At 46.6% G+C, this 17,500-nt stretch overlaps 2 protein-coding genes across 2 annotated transcripts in view; both read right to left on the bottom strand.

Annotated features, from left to right (window-relative positions):
* Positions 1–2,459: 2,459 nt before the first annotated feature.
* Positions 2,460–17,500, bottom strand: part of LOC119584321 — a 58,024-nt gene continuing 42,983 nt past the window's right edge. Inside the window, exons 8-27 of the mRNA XM_037932871.1 lie at positions 17,328–17,500; positions 13,259–13,414; positions 11,840–11,986; positions 11,277–11,565; positions 10,846–10,955; positions 10,360–10,576; positions 9,889–10,047; positions 9,498–9,632; positions 8,575–9,223; positions 8,287–8,432; positions 7,972–8,119; positions 6,834–7,708; positions 6,578–6,723; positions 6,284–6,455; positions 5,804–5,937; positions 5,536–5,678; positions 4,891–5,036; positions 4,428–4,545; positions 3,889–4,089; positions 2,460–3,773 (exon numbers count right to left, since the gene is read on the bottom strand). The exon at positions 17,328–17,500 is cut by the window's right edge and continues 24 nt beyond it. Of these exons, the coding sequence (XP_037788799.1) occupies positions 4,453–4,545; positions 4,891–5,036; positions 5,536–5,678; positions 5,804–5,937; positions 6,284–6,455; positions 6,578–6,723; positions 6,834–7,708; positions 7,972–8,119; positions 8,287–8,432; positions 8,575–9,223; positions 9,498–9,632; positions 9,889–10,047; positions 10,360–10,576; positions 10,846–10,955; positions 11,277–11,565; positions 11,840–11,986; positions 13,259–13,414; positions 17,328–17,500 (4,038 nt within the window). The 3' untranslated portion in view covers positions 2,460–3,773; positions 3,889–4,089; positions 4,428–4,452. The remainder of the gene's footprint in view (positions 3,774–3,888; positions 4,090–4,427; positions 4,546–4,890; positions 5,037–5,535; positions 5,679–5,803; positions 5,938–6,283; positions 6,456–6,577; positions 6,724–6,833; positions 7,709–7,971; positions 8,120–8,286; positions 8,433–8,574; positions 9,224–9,497; positions 9,633–9,888; positions 10,048–10,359; positions 10,577–10,845; positions 10,956–11,276; positions 11,566–11,839; positions 11,987–13,258; positions 13,415–17,327) is intronic.
* LOC119584667 lies at positions 2,979–4,080 on the bottom strand. Its single transcript, XM_037933342.1, has 2 exons — positions 3,889–4,080; positions 2,979–3,773 (listed from the first exon to the last, which is right to left on the bottom strand). Exons 1-2 carry the CDS (start codon positions 4,078–4,080, stop codon positions 2,979–2,981), a joined length of 987 nt encoding a protein of 328 aa, XP_037789270.1.

Genomic DNA, 17,500 nt, shown 5'->3' on the forward strand with positions numbered 1-17,500 from the left:
AAATTTTTATATAGTTTTTTTATAGAATTTGATATAAAATGTATATATATATATATATTATATATGATATATGTATATATATATATTTTAATATATATAATAAAATATGTATATATAAAATATAGATATATATATATTAATATATATAGATATGTATATATAATATATATGATATATATGTATATTATATATATGTATATATATATATATGTATATATATGATATGTATATATATATATGTATATATATATATATATATGTATATATATATGTATATAATATATTATGTATATATATATGTATATATATAATATATGATATATATTACAATATATATACATACATATATCATATAATACATATATATACATATATATAATATACATATATATATACATATACATATACATATACATATATATATACATATATATATACATATACATATATATATATACATATATATATATATACATATATACATATATTTACATATGTATATATATATGTATATATATATATATGTATATATATGTATATATATGTATATATATGTATCTTCTTTTAACGGTAGGTTCATGTCTGAGCCGCTGTGGTCACAGCATGATACTTAATTGTAGTTTTCACGTTGTGATGCTCTTGGAGTGAGTACGTGGTAGGGTCCCCAGTTCCTTTCCACGGAGAGTGCCGGTGTTACCTTTTAGGTAATCATTCTCTCTATTTATCCGGGCTTGGGACCAGCACTTGACTTGGGCTGCCTTGGCCACCCAGTGGCTAGGCAGGCAATCAAGGTGAAGTTCCTTTGCCCAAGGGAAACAACGCGGCGGTCGGTGACTCGAACCCTCGAACTCAGATTGCCGTCGTGACAGTCTGGAGTCCGACGCTCTAACCATTCGACCACTGCGGCCCCCATATATATGTATATATATGTATATATACAATATTACATGTATTTACAGTCAATTTCATTCAAATCCTTTTCCAAATACGAAGCTTTAGTCTATATCTCTAGATTGAAAGATAGATTTATATATATATATATATATATATATATATATATATATATATATAGACCTAAATATATATTTCTTCGTGGGTATTTTTTTTTTATTCTCTTTTTTTGTTTTGTTACGTAAAGATATTTTTATAAAGCGCTCGATTTGTCGGTGGATTTTTTTCCACTTTGAAGGGGTTTACAGCATATTTAATATTCTTCAAGGTCAACATGTGTCTAATATTGTTTATTGTTTTCTTCCAGCTGGTGTTTTGCGGAGAAAGGCAGTCCAGTGTTACCAGGTCGACGAAGAAGGTTAATATTAAGATGATAGAATTGATAGTGTTGCCAGAATTTCTCAAGCGTAGGGTATCCTATCTTTTAACACGAATTGTTGTAGGAATACATGTTTTGTGATATTTTTCTACTTGTATCTGGTCCAGTTATGAATTCATTTGTAAGATACCACTTTTTAAAGAATGAAATAAACTGTGAAATGATGATGATCTTTGTTAATTTCTCCCTTCACACTTCACAAGCATTCCAGGGATGCCAACTGTTCCTTCACACACCACAAACATTCTAGAATTACGAAGTCATTAAGGACTCATGATTGAATAAATGATGTGTGACCAACTCCACTGTCCCCCCCCCCTCCCTGTTTCTTACCATTAAGGATTTCACAGCCACGTGGGAAGGATTCTGAGCATTTCACACCTTCACTCCCTCGTAATTTCCGTGACGAATGGTGGGGAGCCTTGAGAGTAGGGGAGTTGGGGGAATGGGGTGGGTGGGGTGATTGGATAGGAGGTTGGGGGAAGCGAGTTGGTTGGGGGTTGGTGGGAAGGGAGTTGGTTGGGGGTAGGGGGTTGGTGGGGGTTAGGGGAGGGAGGAGGGGGGGGGCAGTCGTAAATCTCCACAGCAAAAGTTTGAATTGGGACAACCTTCAGGAAAATAAGTTTTTTCTCTCTCCTTTTTTTAAAGGATTAAACGCAACTTCGCTTTGTCGTTAAAGTTAAGGAGTTTGAATATCTAAGTTTTCTTTTGTTTTGCGAAGTCAGTGCGTGTAATTTCGGTTGATTTTTCTTCAGCTTATTTATTTTGAAAAAAAAAATAAATAAATAAATAAAACCCGTCACAGGAAAAAAAAAAACTTTTCATATAGTGAATTCTGTAGATAATTTCCTCCTCACCAGTAATATGTTATATGAATAAAATGTATGTGTCCCTCAATTATCTACTGCAGGGGATGAAATTTATACCACACAAAGAATCTACTTTGCAGTGTAACATACTGGCGTACTGAAGTAAAATGATAAAATCTATATGTTTTCTGATTGCTCAATACCGGGTACATTTCCATGGTAAATATTGATACACGAATACACTCATATTATTTATTTTATAAAGTGTATTCGCTATGTTTCCATGACACTCTGACACAGGAAGGAAATAATACAAATGATTAAATATGATTTCCTTTATTTCCCAAGTCTGACCAACACTGGAAACAATACAAAATTTCCCCACACAGACTAGTATGCACATATAGTTCCCGTACATTTACTGCTCAATTACACTAATCATTCCACATTACCATTAAAAATTTAGCAGGTTTATAAGGCACTGTTTGATCAATAATGAAAGAACAGTAGTTTTGATGATGGTATTCAAACAAAAGACAGTTTACCATTAAAGTCGAATAAATCAAGAATGCGTTAAAACGGTAATCCCAATCTCTGAAAAATAATCCATTCTGCTTAAGCCTAAAAATAAAAAATAATACATTTGTCAGTAGAGAAAGGCACTGCAGTTGCATGAAAGAATATGGGTATCGACAGATGTGTTTTCCTCCATCTGAAGCTCCGAAGCTCGAGTTGGTGTTCGCCGCCGCCTCTGCTGAAGCTCGAAGCCCTGGCGTTTGCGACTCCCTGGCGGAAACCCCGAAGCCGAGGGTTTGCTGCCTCGTGGAAGCGGCGAAGCCTTAGTATTCGCTGCCTTCTTCGCTGTCCAGGATCAGGCTCTCGATGTCCAGCACGTCGACGTGGCCCTTGCCCCGCCCCTGCGTCTGCGTCCTCCGCAGCTTGGAGCCCAGCATGGCCACGGACGACCCGTGCGCCTGGCCCTCCTGCTGCGCGGCGGCGGCGCTGGTGTGCGAGCGCGGCCGCCCGCCCGCCTGCTCCTGCTGCAGGCCGCCGCTGTCCACGAAGGAGGACACCGAGCGGATTCTGCTGGCGTCGGAGGCGCCGCTCGTGCTGTGGCTCCTGAGGGCGGCGGCCAGGCTCTCGTGGCTCGGCTGTAGCCTGGGCACGACCTTGAGCTTGCCCACCGTCTTGCCGTACTTGCCGAACGCCTGCAGGGACTCGTCGGAGGCGGCCGACACGGACACGTCCTTGAGGAACTTGGCGAGCTGGCCGCCGTCGTCCTGCGCCCAGCCCCTGGCCGCGGGGTCGCCGGGCACCGCGCTCAGGTTCCACGAGCGCGTGAGGGCCTCGATCTCCGTCTGGCAGCTGGCGATGTCCGTGAAGGCGTCCAGGTTGAAGGACGTCTCGAAGGGCGAGTCCTGCGCGCTCTCCGCCTCCGCCAGCCTGTCGTCGGCCGCGCTCGCCCCGGGGAAGGGCGGCTCCCGCTCGCCGCTCTCCGCCTGGTCCAGCAGCTCCTGCACCCTCTTCTGCAGCGGCTGCAGGATGACGTCCAGCTCGGTCTTGGGCGTCGAACTCTTCACCTTCCCTTGCAGGAAGCCCTCCGCGAGCCAGTCCCGCCCGCGGTCACACACAGGCTGCGGCGACAGAACAGACCGGCGTTAAGCACCATACAAACCCCACGCCAGACAAAGCAAATATCACATCCATTTCCCGAGACCGCAAAGCCTCGACCCGCCGGCCTCGACTCACCTGCGCCTCCTCGTCGTCGTCGTCGTCGTCGTCGTCGTCGCCATCGTCGTGGCTGTCCTGGAACTCCTGGTCGTCCTCGCCGTCGTCGTCCTCGTCCAGCTGGGCCACGCGCTCCGTCACGATGCCCAGGGACTCGGCCAGGTTGTCCAGGCCGCCCAGGATTTGGTTGATCTGGAGCTCCAGCTCAGCCATGTAGAAGTCCTGGGGAGAGAAGAGTGGGGGTGAGAGCGAGGAAAGGTGTGAGAGAGAAAAGAGAGAGAGAGAGAGAGAGAGAGAGAGAGAGAGAGAGAGAGAGAGAGAGAGAGAGAGAGAGAGAGAGTGTGTGTGTGTGTGTGTGTGTGTGTGTGTGTGTGTGTGTGTGTGTGTGTGTGTGTGTGTGTGGTGTGCGTGCGTGTGTGTGTGCGTGTGCGCGGTGAGAAGTGAAAAAAAGACCACAAAACACAACAAAATGAAAACCCAACCACAAAAAAGTACACACACACTCAAAACACTTCCTCCCGCTCCCTGTGACCAAGACAACCGCCATGCACGCTCCTTACCGGCGGCGTATTGTCCTTCGGCTCATCAACCACCTCCGCCTTCCTCTGAACAAACCGCAGGAGCGACTGACACCTTTCCTTCGCATAGACCTTGATATCCCTCCACGCAACATCCACGCTGAAAGGAAATCAGAGAAGATTGAGATTATTTAATGGAGATTTTTAAAATGCCAAAGCTCAAATTTTCATTAAAAAAGGTAGATATATTGCAGTAGTAAGCTATTTAACTGAACTGGAATACAGAAAGCTCAAGAAATATATCATATGGGACTTATTTATATTTCGTAGGACAAACAGATTTGGTGGGACCCCAACATATTTTTCTGTGGGACTTAAATCACACTTTCTGAGACGTAAATCGTAATTTTCCTGAACTCAATTACATTTTGTGGCCCCGTCATGATAATATTTTGTGGGACTTGATTCAATTCCCCGGGATTTACCTAAATGCTATGGGACTTACCCTGGTTTCCCAACATAGGACTTCATGGCATGGATAAAAGGCTGCCTTGTACAGCGCCCGCGTCAGTTGGTACAGAAGGAGGTATGCTATCAGATAATACAGATAACCGAGGGAAGTTACGTAGCCATTACTCTCATTTTCAAGATCTGTTTAAAAAAAATCGTAAAGTGTGTTGAGAAGTGTAGGTTAAGATACGGAAAAAAATATTTAACACAAATACGAAAATACGTTTTTTTTAAACATATATACAAAATTTATATATATATATATATATATATATATATATATATATATATATATATATATATATATATATATTATTGCTAAGAAAAAAAATCGAAAATTATATATTAAAATGCGTGTTAACACAAATTTCAAAATATATCACGGGGGGGGGGGGGAAGCCTTCCACAAGAGAAACGGAATAAAGACACGACTTTCTGATCAAGTGTTCCTTATCAGACAGCTAAATATGTCACGTTTTATTCCCCTAATAAGAAACTCAAGGTCGGTAAGACTGGCACTCGTTTTCTCTGTGTATGCATTAGTGTGCGCGTATTTATATGGAAGAAAAAAAAACACAATACAAAAACTAGATTTATGTATTTATATGTTTTAGGTCCCTAACAGAAGTCGTGCACTCACTGGGGAGGAAGGGCACGTGCGTCATGATGATCCTGACGAGGGTGAGGAAGGCCTCGAGCGCCGTGTGGAATTCCCACAGCAGGGAGCTGAACCACATGTAGCCCAGGAGCATACAGCATACCAACATCCCCAGCAGCATCACCCTACGTGGGGAAAAAAAACGCAGAAAAAAAAATCATTCACCAACTATCATCACGTAATTATAAAAGAAGTAAATTAAACAGATAACAATTAAAATGCATCGATTACCAAGGCAATTATCACTCACGTCACAACCAGGACATCCTTGGCAGCTCCACTGAGGACGTGACCGAGGCGACGGAACACTGGCAGATACCTCATCATCCTCATGCACCTGATCATGTGAACGAGCAGCATCCCTCCTATCAAGGACTCCAAGATCTGCAGCGTGAAATAGGAGAGTCAGCATGAAGGAACACATGGTACAGCATCGGAGGAATGGGTGTATGCTATTCGTTATGAGAAGTGAGAGGAAAAGGGAATGTTTTGGCGTTTTTGTTCCAAATTCATTGATGAAATGTTGAAATGTTTTTTTTTTCACGGTTTAAAAAAAAAAAAAGAGGAACAAGGGAAGAACGTTTCTCTTCTTAAGAAAAAAAACTAAACGCCTAATGAACCCCATAATAAAAAAAAGAAATATTTATTTATTTATTTATTATCTCAATACAAAAAAAGGAGAAATAGGTAAACAAATCTGAGTGATAACAAAACCTGACCTGGCGCTCACCTTATCCCAAGTCGTGAGGCCTTTCAGATTGACATACTTCTGAAAGTAAGCCACCCGCAACTGCCACATAATGTACTCGGCTATTTGGACGCGCAGCATGAGGCACACGATGTAACTCCAGCTCAAGATCGTCATTAATATGTCTAGGAATACCCAAAACGATTTCCAGATCCTGTAAATAAGTAAGAAATGTAATCTTAGTATTAGTTGTATAATCTAGCTAAAACATGGTAACACATTTTATGAAAACAAAGGCGATTCTTTTTCACCTCCAAGCGTCCATTTCAAACGTACTTTAGGCGACACTTGTAGACGTAGATTGTGGTGCGGTAGAGGTAGTGCATGGAGACGGCCACCAGGATAACCTCGGCCATGATGCACACGAGAGACCAGGTCCCCTTGTATCGCTCCACGGCGGTCGACGACACTCGCACCGTCACCTTGAAAATCGACTCTTTTATTATCTATTATCTATGTATGATTAGGTATTTATTATGACCACACGAGTGTTTAAGCGAATTTCTGCCCTTCCTGTTGAAGTGTCCCTTACCTGAGCACCGGACAAGGACGGGAATTCGGCCAGCAGGTTGACGGTCGTGTAGAGGTCTGTCTGCGGGTGATAGAGCGTCAGTTCCGTGACGACGGCCCGCGTTGCCTTCTCGTCGATCCAGTGCGACGCCTCCAGCAGGATCAGCAGCAGGACGGCGAACGTGGGCGAGCTCGGGAGGTCCTGCTGGTGGTCCGTGTAGCTGTACTGACTGAACATCCCGTAGTTGACGGCGAGGAAGTGCGCGTCCCAGTCCCGGTTCTGGTTGGAGCCGAAGCTGAACACGTGCGACACGCTGTCCACGTACTCCGGGAAGCACGACTGCACGTGCAGCAGGTCGGCCAGGGAGCGGTTGGACGACACGAGGTACTTGGACGCCTCGCACTCCTTGGGGTTGATGTCGTACTTGCGGATGCGCGGCCAGCCGATCAGGACGCTGTTCGAGTCGCAGAACACGCTGAACTGGGAGAAGGCGTGGTCGGTGTTGTAGGCGAGGGCGATCAGCTCGGACGACGCCCACTTCCACCAGTCTTCCTTCGTCACGATCGACCCGAAGGACATGTAGTCCTCGCTCTCGCCCTCGCTGCACCCCTCGGAGGACGGGGCCTGGCAGCGGTCCGGGTACTTCTCCCGGTCCAAGCAGCTCCCGTTCTGCAGCGTGGTGAGCGTGGAGGCGTTCAGCATGTACCGCTCCGACACGTTCGAGTTGCTGGCGATCACCACCAGCAGCGCCAGCATGAGCACCAGGCCCAAGACACTCCGGAAGACGCTCGAAACCTTGTCCCGCTGCGCCTCCTTCTCTCGGCACCGCAGGAGGTAGTCCTCGCTGGGCGGATGGGCGAAGCGCAGGTCCCGCGTTCGCTGCCGCTCTTCCAACACTGTGGGGAAAGGAAGTAGGAGGTAAACAAACAACTCTTGTACCGTCCGCTGGATGCAAAATAATATTGTTTGTCAATAAAGATGATTCACGCTTTTTCTCAGGCGTTGAAATTTGAATCCTCAACACTCATCTTTACAAAGGAAAAGAAAAATAAGGAAAACAGCGCATAAGCGCATACAATTCAGGGGAAGGGAAAATGAGCTCTACAATTAGGCCAGACAATGTGCCCTCCAATCCACACAACATTTAAATGCAGCTTACACTTCTCATTACTCATATCCTCGGTCCTGTTTTTGTATCCTCGCAGAACGGTCTGGTAGCGGTTCCAGATGGCCACGACCTGGTCCAGGGGCACGGTTACGCAGTCGCTGATGCACCCCCTGCAGCCGAGCCACCGGTACATGCACACCTGCCAAGTAAAGGGAACATCAGCTCCACATCCACCGACTCCGACATCCAAATATGCCAGAATTCATTGCCCAATCCGATATCCACACATACAAATATACATGCATCATCTCTCCTGCCGGACTGGGCAAGACTTAAGTGCCCAGCCGACGGGGTTCTCTCATGTACCTTGTATAATGTGTATATGACCACGACCAGCGGCTGCATGACGAACATGGAAAAGCACAAGGTCATGTAGATAATGTGAAGCCACACGGCGCAGTAGTCCATTGGCATGCCCGAGCCTCTGACCACAAGGACCATGCAGCACATGGCTGGAAATAAGAACCAAGTTACCTCATACACACTCACTGGCATTGCGAACGTTTTTATCGTTCTCTGGAGTCGTATTGCCTAATACTGGTCAGAAACGTCATGATGAAGGCCTGCGGCGAGGAGCGCCCCGCGGAGACTCACCGGCGAAGAAGCAGCAGACGATCCAGCCGACGCACTGGGAGAAGATGAAGGTCAGGCTGGACGCCACCCTCCCCTCGCCGCTCTCCCCCTCGTCGTCCTCGTCCTCGTCCTCGTCCGCCTCCCACCCGGCCTCGTCCTCCTGCCGCGCCCTGCCCTTGCACTTGGCCCTCCGCCCCTCGAACAGGATCCTCACGAGGCAGGCGAAGGCGCGCCGCAGCTCCGCCAGGAACTCGAAGATGGTCGGCGAGCACTTCTTGGCGGCGTCGCGTCCGCCGGCCGCGGGAAGGGGCCGCGCCTTGCCCTCCGCGCACCGGCCGGCGGGGTCAGCGGGCCCCAGCGCCTCCTCCGCCGGGCTCTCGCTCTGGGCCGCGTTGGGCGTCCTCGAGCGCTGCGTCACGTGCATGCCGTCCATGTCCTTGTCCTGCAGGAGGCTCAGGTGGGCGTTGGTGAGCTCGACCGTCTGCGCCCACCTGGCCAGGGCCGCCCAGGTGCTCGAGGTGGGATTGTACAGCTCGCTCTCCTCGTCGCTGAGCCCGGCGTCGCTCTCGCCGTCGCCGTCGCCGTCGCCCCTCGGGTGCGTCGCCGCCTCGCTCTCCCTCGTGGCCCGCAGCGTGTCCAGCACCGACTTGTTGTTGTACTCCTTTTCCTCCTGAACAAAGGAAAAAAATATATATATAAATAAATACGCTTGTGTCACTCCTACAATTTATAATTTATAACCAAGATGTCTCTTCTTTCTGTCCTAACCTCAAAAAACAACGTAAAAGGCAATAAATAAATAAATAAATAAATAAAAACACACGACACAAATCTTACCACCAATTCCTACTATTCCAAAACTCGCGTCCTTGCCCCTTCACCAATATAGAAAACAACTCACGATTAACTCCCCAAACCCCCTCACGGCACCTCGTGTTACTCACCAGTCTATTGCTCATCTTGAAGACCATCTCCAGCAGCCATTGCACGGGTAGGAGGGCCATGGCGATGATGCAACCGTAGTACATAGGCTCGATATGCATGTCCGGGACCATCATTGTGTGTTCAGTGTTGATTCTCTGGCGAGTCGGGAAATAATGCGGTGAATGAATGAAATCTCCGAGACTTGAATATAATTATATTTTGCTTGAATCGATGGGAAAGATGTCAATTTTTCTTTCTTTCTTTTTACTCGTTCTTTGAAAGCTATTTTCTCTTTCTCTTTCTCTTTCTCTCTCTCTCTCTCTCTCTCTCTCTCTCTCTCTCTCTCTCTCTCTCTCTCTCTCTCTCTCTCTCTCTCTCTCTCTCTCTCTTTCACCCTTCCCTCCTTCTCACCTGCACAACGGCCAGCGATATGGTGCCGAGACACAGACAGACGATCAGGCAGATTGTCAGCCGCTGCAGCCTGTAGAACTTGGCTGTGCTGGACGTGGTGAGCAGGGACGTCCACAGCATGTGCTCGCTGGCATACTGGGGTAGAAAGTGCTCGAAATCCTGCGAAAAGAATTAAGGGAAAATCGTTTCGTAAAATACGTACACACACTCTTGCAAAGTAATTTCGCTATGTTATGTTGGACTGGATTTTCTCTCGGGGTGACAAAAGCAGAAACAATAACAAAAACAACAAAAACTATAACAAAAACATCAACAATAACAAAAACGAAAAACGAACTTAATCACGAAAACAACAATGACAGAGCAAAAACAATAACAAAAACAGAAACGAACGTAATCACGAAAACAACAATAACAAGAACAAGAACCATAAAAACGCAACAAAAGATAACAACAGCACGCCACCCTCACCTGGAAGAAGGTGGTCGGGCTCTCCAGGGTGATTTCTCGCTCCACCTTGGCATCCTCCGCCTGCACGGCCAGCCAGCGATAGCACGGGTAGGCGTACCTCGCCCCCAGAACGAGGTCCACCACACTCGTCTCGCACACGTACCAGCCGGCGCTACTCCCTCCGCTGTTGTCATGCCACAGCTGCACCTTCAGGATGTCTCCCAGGGGCTCCGCTGTCCTGTTGGGGGAAAGAGGGGAATTGGGGGGGTTATGGATATCTGGGGGATATATGGGGGGGTGGGGAGGGGGGAGGTGTGTTGGTTGAAGGGGATATTCGGTTTTTGAATGGGGGAGGTGATGGCTAATGTTCCTTCAGTCTAAAGGCTTTTCTCTCTCTCTCTCTCTCTCTCTCTCTCTCTCTCTCTCTCTCTCTCTCTCTCTCTCTCTCTCTCTCTCTCTCTCTCTCTCACCCACGGAACCGACGGGAATTCCCCAGCAGCGCCTTACGTGAGGATGAAGGTGCAGAGCGCCCCTCGCGTAAACAGCTGGCCGGTTTGCTTCGACTGCAGTTCCCTCGTCTCGCTCATGCCGTGCGTGCCGTGGACGATGGCGTAGACCTGACGAAGGAAGGAAGGAAGGAGGAGGGTGAGGAATAATGTTTTTTTTATTTTTATTAGGAGTCATTTTTCTCATTCAGATGCGGTTCTTTGATTGCATCTTTTGTCCTTTGATTGCACTAGAGATCGCTTTGAGCAATAATAAAAAAATAATCATAAAAATGTGTAATTTCATTTTGTTCCTCTTCCTCTAACGTAAATAAGACTTCCAAACGTCGCAGACCGTGTCACAAAAAAAAGCTTCCAGGCGTCCGTCGTGTCACAAAAATAAAACAAAAAACAAAATAAGATAAGATACACCCAAATCCAAACCGCAAATACCTTGGACGTGGTGCCGGCATTCCACTGCGTGCCCGTCTTGATGGTGAGCAGATACGCCCACTCGTGCCTCGGGTCGTTGTCCCTGAGCCAGATGTTTCTCCGCTTGAGTCGGTGTCGCTCGGACGTCTGGAGGCCGAGCGCCAGCACGAAGTACAGCACGAGGACGAGGACGATGAAGTACAGCGCCATGAAGGTCTCCACCAGCATCAGCTCGTTCACGGCGATGGTGCTCTCCTCGCTCAGGATGGGAACCGTGCGGGCGCCGTAGATGCTGTGCGTCGAGTGGCAGCTGGGGGGGGGAAGGGGGAGGGAGGGGGTGGGAGGAAGATTGTGAGAATATGGATAAAGGAGATTGAGGAAGATACAAGTATAGATACAAGAAATGGGGGATTGTTCTAACCGAGAACAATCTGTATTTGAAAATCTGTATCTGAGGACATCCCCTCCTGGAAGTACCCTGTCCCCTCTTCTCCTTCCCTTCCCTCCCCACCTCCATCCCATCCCTTCCCCTCCCCACTCCCACCCCATCCCCTCCCTCCCCCCCTCCCTGCCAACAAAGTTACCTGCACGTGGTCATGTCCCACGTGGAGAGATTCGCCTCCACGGAGCAGTTTTCCGGCGACCACGCCTTCCTGTTCCATGTGAGGCACTGCGCCCACCACGCCGCCACCTTGAAGTCGGCGCCCTGGACAGACACGTTCTGCCGCGACCTGACGGAGGGACACGCGAAATCAGGGACGAGGGGGGGGAGAAAGGGGGGAGGGAAGGATTTACAAGTCTCACTGACTGGGATACGAGAGGAATGTTTAGATTTTTATTTCGTTATGTCGTAGGTGTGTAAAATTATCTTTCATTCGTCTGCAAGCTTTGGAATACATGGAGAATGCTCAAATAAATACATATACAAACAAACACACACAAAAGCAAAATAAGTAAATAAATAAATAAACAGAAGATAAATAGGATAAACAATTAAATAAAAATCAACGAAATCTGACATCTATCCTTTAACATCAAGCCGTTGACATCAAGGCATTGACACCAACCGCTGACATCAAGGCACTGACATCAAGCCACTGACATCAAGGCATTGACACCAATCCACTGACATCAAGGCACTGACATCAAGGCATTGACACCAATCCACTGACATCAAGGCATTGACACCAATCCACTGACATCAAGGCATTGACACCAATCCGCTACTCAAGGCATGACATCAAAGCCGTTGACATCAAGCCACTGACACCAATCCTCTGACATCAACACTTTGCCATGAACCAGCTGACATCAATTAGCTTCCCTTTCCGCGAGTGCCAAGGGGCTGATGGCACTCGCGACGTGGCACTGGATCTTGACGCCGACACAACGAAATATCAACGAAAAGCGAATAAACGGAAAAAGTGACATCAACTAAAACCAATAAATAAAAATAATAAAAAATAGGCAAATTAATAGAAAGATAAAATATATAAATTAATACAAAGATAAAACAGGTAAATGAATTTAAAAAAAAATAAAGAAAAAAATCAATTAGTAAAGAAATATAAGAAAAATATAAATACATAAATAATTCAATAAAAATGAGTAATCAAAAAAAAAAAAAAAAAAAAAAAAAAAAATATATATATATATATATATATATAAAATTTATTATATATATATATATATATATAATATATATATATATATATATATATATATATATATATATATATAAGCAATCTAATAAAAAATAGGAATAAATCAATAAAAATTAAAAACAAAGCAATACACAAATAAACAACTAGAGAAAATAAAATAAAAATATTAAACAAATAAGAAAAATAAAAGAATAATAGTAAATAAACAAAAAATAAAATAATAAAAACAGAATAATAGTCAATAAACAAAAAAATAAAAAAAAGAATATTTAATAAAATAAAAGAAAAAAATAAAGAAAATTAATAAAGAAAAGAAAAAAAAAAAACTTTTCCCCTCACCAGTTATTCTCGTAGCTGTTCTTGTCCATGATGATGAGCAGCTTGTTCCCCTTGGAGAGCTGGCCGGGCTCGAGGGAGAGCTGGACCTGCGACGCCTCCAAGGTCGCAGACAGCTCCTCCTTGTACAGGGGCTCCCGCAGGCTCTGCAGGCTCTGGCTGCGGGCGGGAGAGGGGGGAGGGGTCAGAGATGGGGATTTGGCTAAGACAAGGGCACAAGCAAACAAACAAACACACAAAAAAACGCACACACACGCAAAAAAAAAAGAAGTGATTCTCCATTGATCCTTGCAAATCAATGCGGAATGTGCACTATGCACTGTCATGTACCTTTCAACACCAGATCCAGCCTTCAACTCTTGCCAAAACCCAGGGCGGTGCACTCATCTCACGCCCACACGCACTCACTCACGCCCTTTTCGTGTGTGTCTCTCTCTTCCACGCCCATCATAACCGCGCGGTCATATCACTCAGTCCCTTGCTATATACTTTTCTGTCATACTCGCCCGTCGTCATATCGTCCTGTCATGTCACTCCCTCCGTCGCTGAACACTTTTCTGTCATACTCGCCCGTCATGTGACTTCCTCCGTCGCAGCATACTTTTCCCCTCATACTTAGAGGGTGCGAGTGACTTCCTTAAGGGTGTCGGTCAACAGTGAAAACCCCATTTCTGTGACGTCCGTGTTCCGTGTTCTACAGAGTAATGGCATGTTATTTATAGGCACTTGTATACCATTAAGGTTTCCAATGACGGTGATTTTACGCAGCCCGACTCTAGGATGCAACGTCCCTGCAGGTCTCGGCAATGTTGCTTGATCATCAGCACATACCTTGCAACTACAACGTAATGAATGTCTTCCTGTCTCGAGCATATGGTTAAACGCATACCGTAAACACTTTGAAAACTATTTTATCTCTCTCTCTCTCTCTCTCTCTCTCTCTCTCTCTCTCTCTCTCTCTCTCTCTCTCTCTCTCTCTCTCTCTCTCTCTCTCTCTCTCTCTCTCTCTCTCTAAATTAATACATGGTTATGAAATCCTTCCAAGGCTGTAGTATACATAAATATGATAATAACTTGAGCCCCAGAAAATTTCGTGGATAAAAGACCTTCAAACGTACGAATCAGAAACACGTGCTTCACCGCAAGCACAGTACCAAGCACCGTATTATCCCGCACGATGACGTAAAGCACTAGCGTCGCCATGGACCATCCCATTGAGCCAGATACAGAGAAAGAAAAGTATCCATTTCTCACCAAATCACAGAAATTATTTCTTGGGGGATGCTTGTGGTGGTGGTGCGGAGGGAGGAGGGGGAGGGTAATTTCTGCTTTATCTCCCTCTCCCCCTTCCCCTCCTTCCCTTCCTCCGCTCTCCTTCGCGGAGGAGAGGCGAAAAGAAATATATATCGGGAGGAAACGGGAGGAAACACAGTCTTCAAAGTCACGTGTCTCCCGCCTGATTCCGTCGTGTGTCCACTTTTTATGGAAAGAGAAACAGGAGAGAGCGAGGGAGCGTGTGAGGGAGAGGGAGAGGGAGAGGGAGAGGGTTGGAGGGAGGGAGGGAAGGAGGGAGGTCTCTGTCTCTCTACCATTGTCTGTCTGTCTGTCTCTGTCTGTCTGTGTCTGTCTGTCTGTCTGTCTGTCTGTCGCGATTACACGCGGTACATCCACTCACACACAAACACACATCCCTTCCTATTTTCCCTTCCTCCCAAAATCTGTTTCAAGACCTTCTCGCTGGCGATAACACAATGAAAACGAAATGATGACGCCGGGAATTTAAACGAAAAGACCACTATTCCCTCCTCCTCCTCCTCCTTTTTCTTCTTCTTCTTCGACGATGATGAAGGCGATGACGATGGCGATGACGATAACGATGATGACGATGATGACGACGACACGCGCCCAGCCTCCACACACCTGAAACTTTGCTCACCTAATACAGCGAACAAAGGTCCAAAGCAAGTCTCAGGTGGCGGAGGGAGGGCTGGGTTGGGGGGGACCCCCTGTCTCGGCTCTCGAAGGAGGGAGGGGGTGGATGAGGGAGAGTAGAAGGAAGGAGGGGGAGGGGAGAGGGCGAGGGAGGGGGAAGGGGAGAGGGCGAGGGAGGGGGGAGGATGGAAAGGGTTAGGATAGGAGGGAAGGATAAAGAGGTAAGTGAAGAGGGAAAGGGAGGGTGAAGGAATATGAGCTTCTAGGGAGGAGGGGAAAAACGGGAGAGGAGAAGGGCAAAGAGAAAGAGAAAGAGAGAGAAACAGAAAGAAAAGAAGAAGGAGAAGACGAAAAAGGAGAAGAAGGAGAAGGATAGGGGGAAAGAGATGAGGAGGAGGGGGAAGGGGAAGGGGAAGGGGAAGGGAAAGGGGAAGGGGAAGGGGATGGGGAGGAGGGAGGTCAGCACGATGAATCCGGTGTCATGTTCTCTCGAGGCAAAGATGGGGGGGATTGGGACCCGTTGGGGAAGAGGGCGCCGCGGACGATGAGAAACCGCTTTTTTTCCCCCTTCCTTCCTTCCTTTCTCGGCCTCCTTTTCCTTTTCCCACTTCTTTCGTATTTGATGTTTTGTTCTCGATTTTTTTTCACGCACCCTATCCATCTTTCCTCTTCTTCCCTTGTTTATTCTTCCTACTCCTACCCCTACTCCTACTCCTACTCCTACTCCTATTTCTCTTCCTCTTCCTCTTTCCCCCTCCTTCCATCTGAAATTAACGCTATCTACTCACAAGAAATAACAAGGACGCAGAAGCAGAAGAAGAAGAAGAAGAAGAAGAAGAAGAAGAAGAAGAAGCAGAAGAAGAAGAAAAATAAGAATAAGACTTCGTCCATCCAGTCCGGGCAACACAAAAAACAAGAGGATTTCTACATAAACACACGGTCGTAAATCTCGCATTACATGCTACATAATCTTCCTTAATCACACAACCAACCTCACATCCCCTTAAAAAAAAGAAAAAGAAAAAAAAGTCCCGATGAAAAACAACGAAAAAAGAAAGAAAGAAAAAAAATAATGATAATAATAGAAAATTCGTTCCGCACTTTCCTGCCAGTCACCGGAGACGACTGCACAAAACTGGAAATTTATGCTAATAGTCCCCTTTCTTAGCCTATCAAAATAATAGATTCCTTGCGAGCGACCTGCGCCCAAGCAATGTCGTCCAGGAACTCGCTTATTTAAAGCCTATTCTAATTCTGCACAAGAGCTGCTTCGACTTTTCTTCTTTTCTTTTTCGTTTTTTTTTTTTTTTTTTTTTTTTTTTTTTTTTTTTTTTTGGATGAGTTTCGATATGACAGGCATCTGGTTATTGCTTTGTCATCTCGCTGAAATAATTCATTATCGAAAGCCTTTTTTTTTCTTTTCTTTTTTTTCTTTTTTTTTCTTGCAGTTGTTGCTTTCCTCTTCTCGATTATCCACTGTTCTTGTTCCACCATTGTCTCCATCCTCGACTTTTGTGATTATTTCGTACTTCCTACTTCCCCCCTTCCCCCTTTCCGTCCCTCCCTCCCTCCCCCCCTGGGCCCGGGACGTCCTCCCCCGTGGGTGTTGCGTGCAGCTGCAGGTTGCATCCTAAACCCCCTGAAGCTTTGCTCAACGACTCCTAATACATGGCTGGGCAAGGGTCCAGGAGGCTAGGCTGCAACCACGTTCTCTCTTCTCTCCGACGCTTCCTCTGCCTCTTCTTCTTCGTCTCCTTCTGCCGCTTCGTCTTCGCCTCCTTCGGGCCCTTCTCCGCGACTCGATTCCCTTCAGTTTACTCTCGCGGAGGTTAGGTGGATGGAGGAGGAGGAGGAGGGTGTAAGGGGGGGGGGTGGATGGAGGAGGGCATGGGTGTGCGGGCGGGGCGGGGGGATAGGATTCTTTTTTTTTTCCCCCTCTCACGGCTGTACATTTTTCATTTTCGTCCCTTCTTCCTTCACCTCGATTACCTTTCGCTCTCTCTCTCTCTCTTTCTCTTTCTCTTTCTCTCTCTCTCTCTCTCTCTCTCTCTCTCTCTCTCTCTCTCTCTCTCTCTCTCTCTCTCTCTCTCTCTCTCTCCTCCCCCGTCGACCTCCTCGCCTGTCGCTTCGGGCCCCTTACCATATGAGGACGACGGCGGCCACCGGGTAGTCCGTGTTGAGGACCCGGACGACCTGCAGGAGAACGTGGAAGGCGAGGGCGGCGTGCTCCTCCTCCACCTCGAACTCGTACACGCTCAGGGACTGCGGCGAGAGGATGCCCGGCCGCCGGAAGTCGTACTCGAGTTCCGTGGC

The sequence above is a fragment of the Penaeus monodon genome, chromosome 18 (assembly GCF_015228065.2).
Source record: "Penaeus monodon isolate SGIC_2016 chromosome 18, NSTDA_Pmon_1, whole genome shotgun sequence".
NCBI lineage: Eukaryota > Metazoa > Arthropoda > Malacostraca > Decapoda > Penaeidae > Penaeus > Penaeus monodon.

Coding starts and splice junctions, on each gene's coding strand:
- LOC119584667 (XM_037933342.1), bottom strand. CDS start 4,080: ATGGCTGAGCTGGAGCTCCAGATCAACCAAATCCTGGGCGGCCTGGAC. Junction 3,774..3,888: donor ACGACGACGAGGAGGCGCAG/GTGAGTCGAGGC, acceptor CTGTCGCCGCAG/CCTGTGTGTGACCGCGGGCG.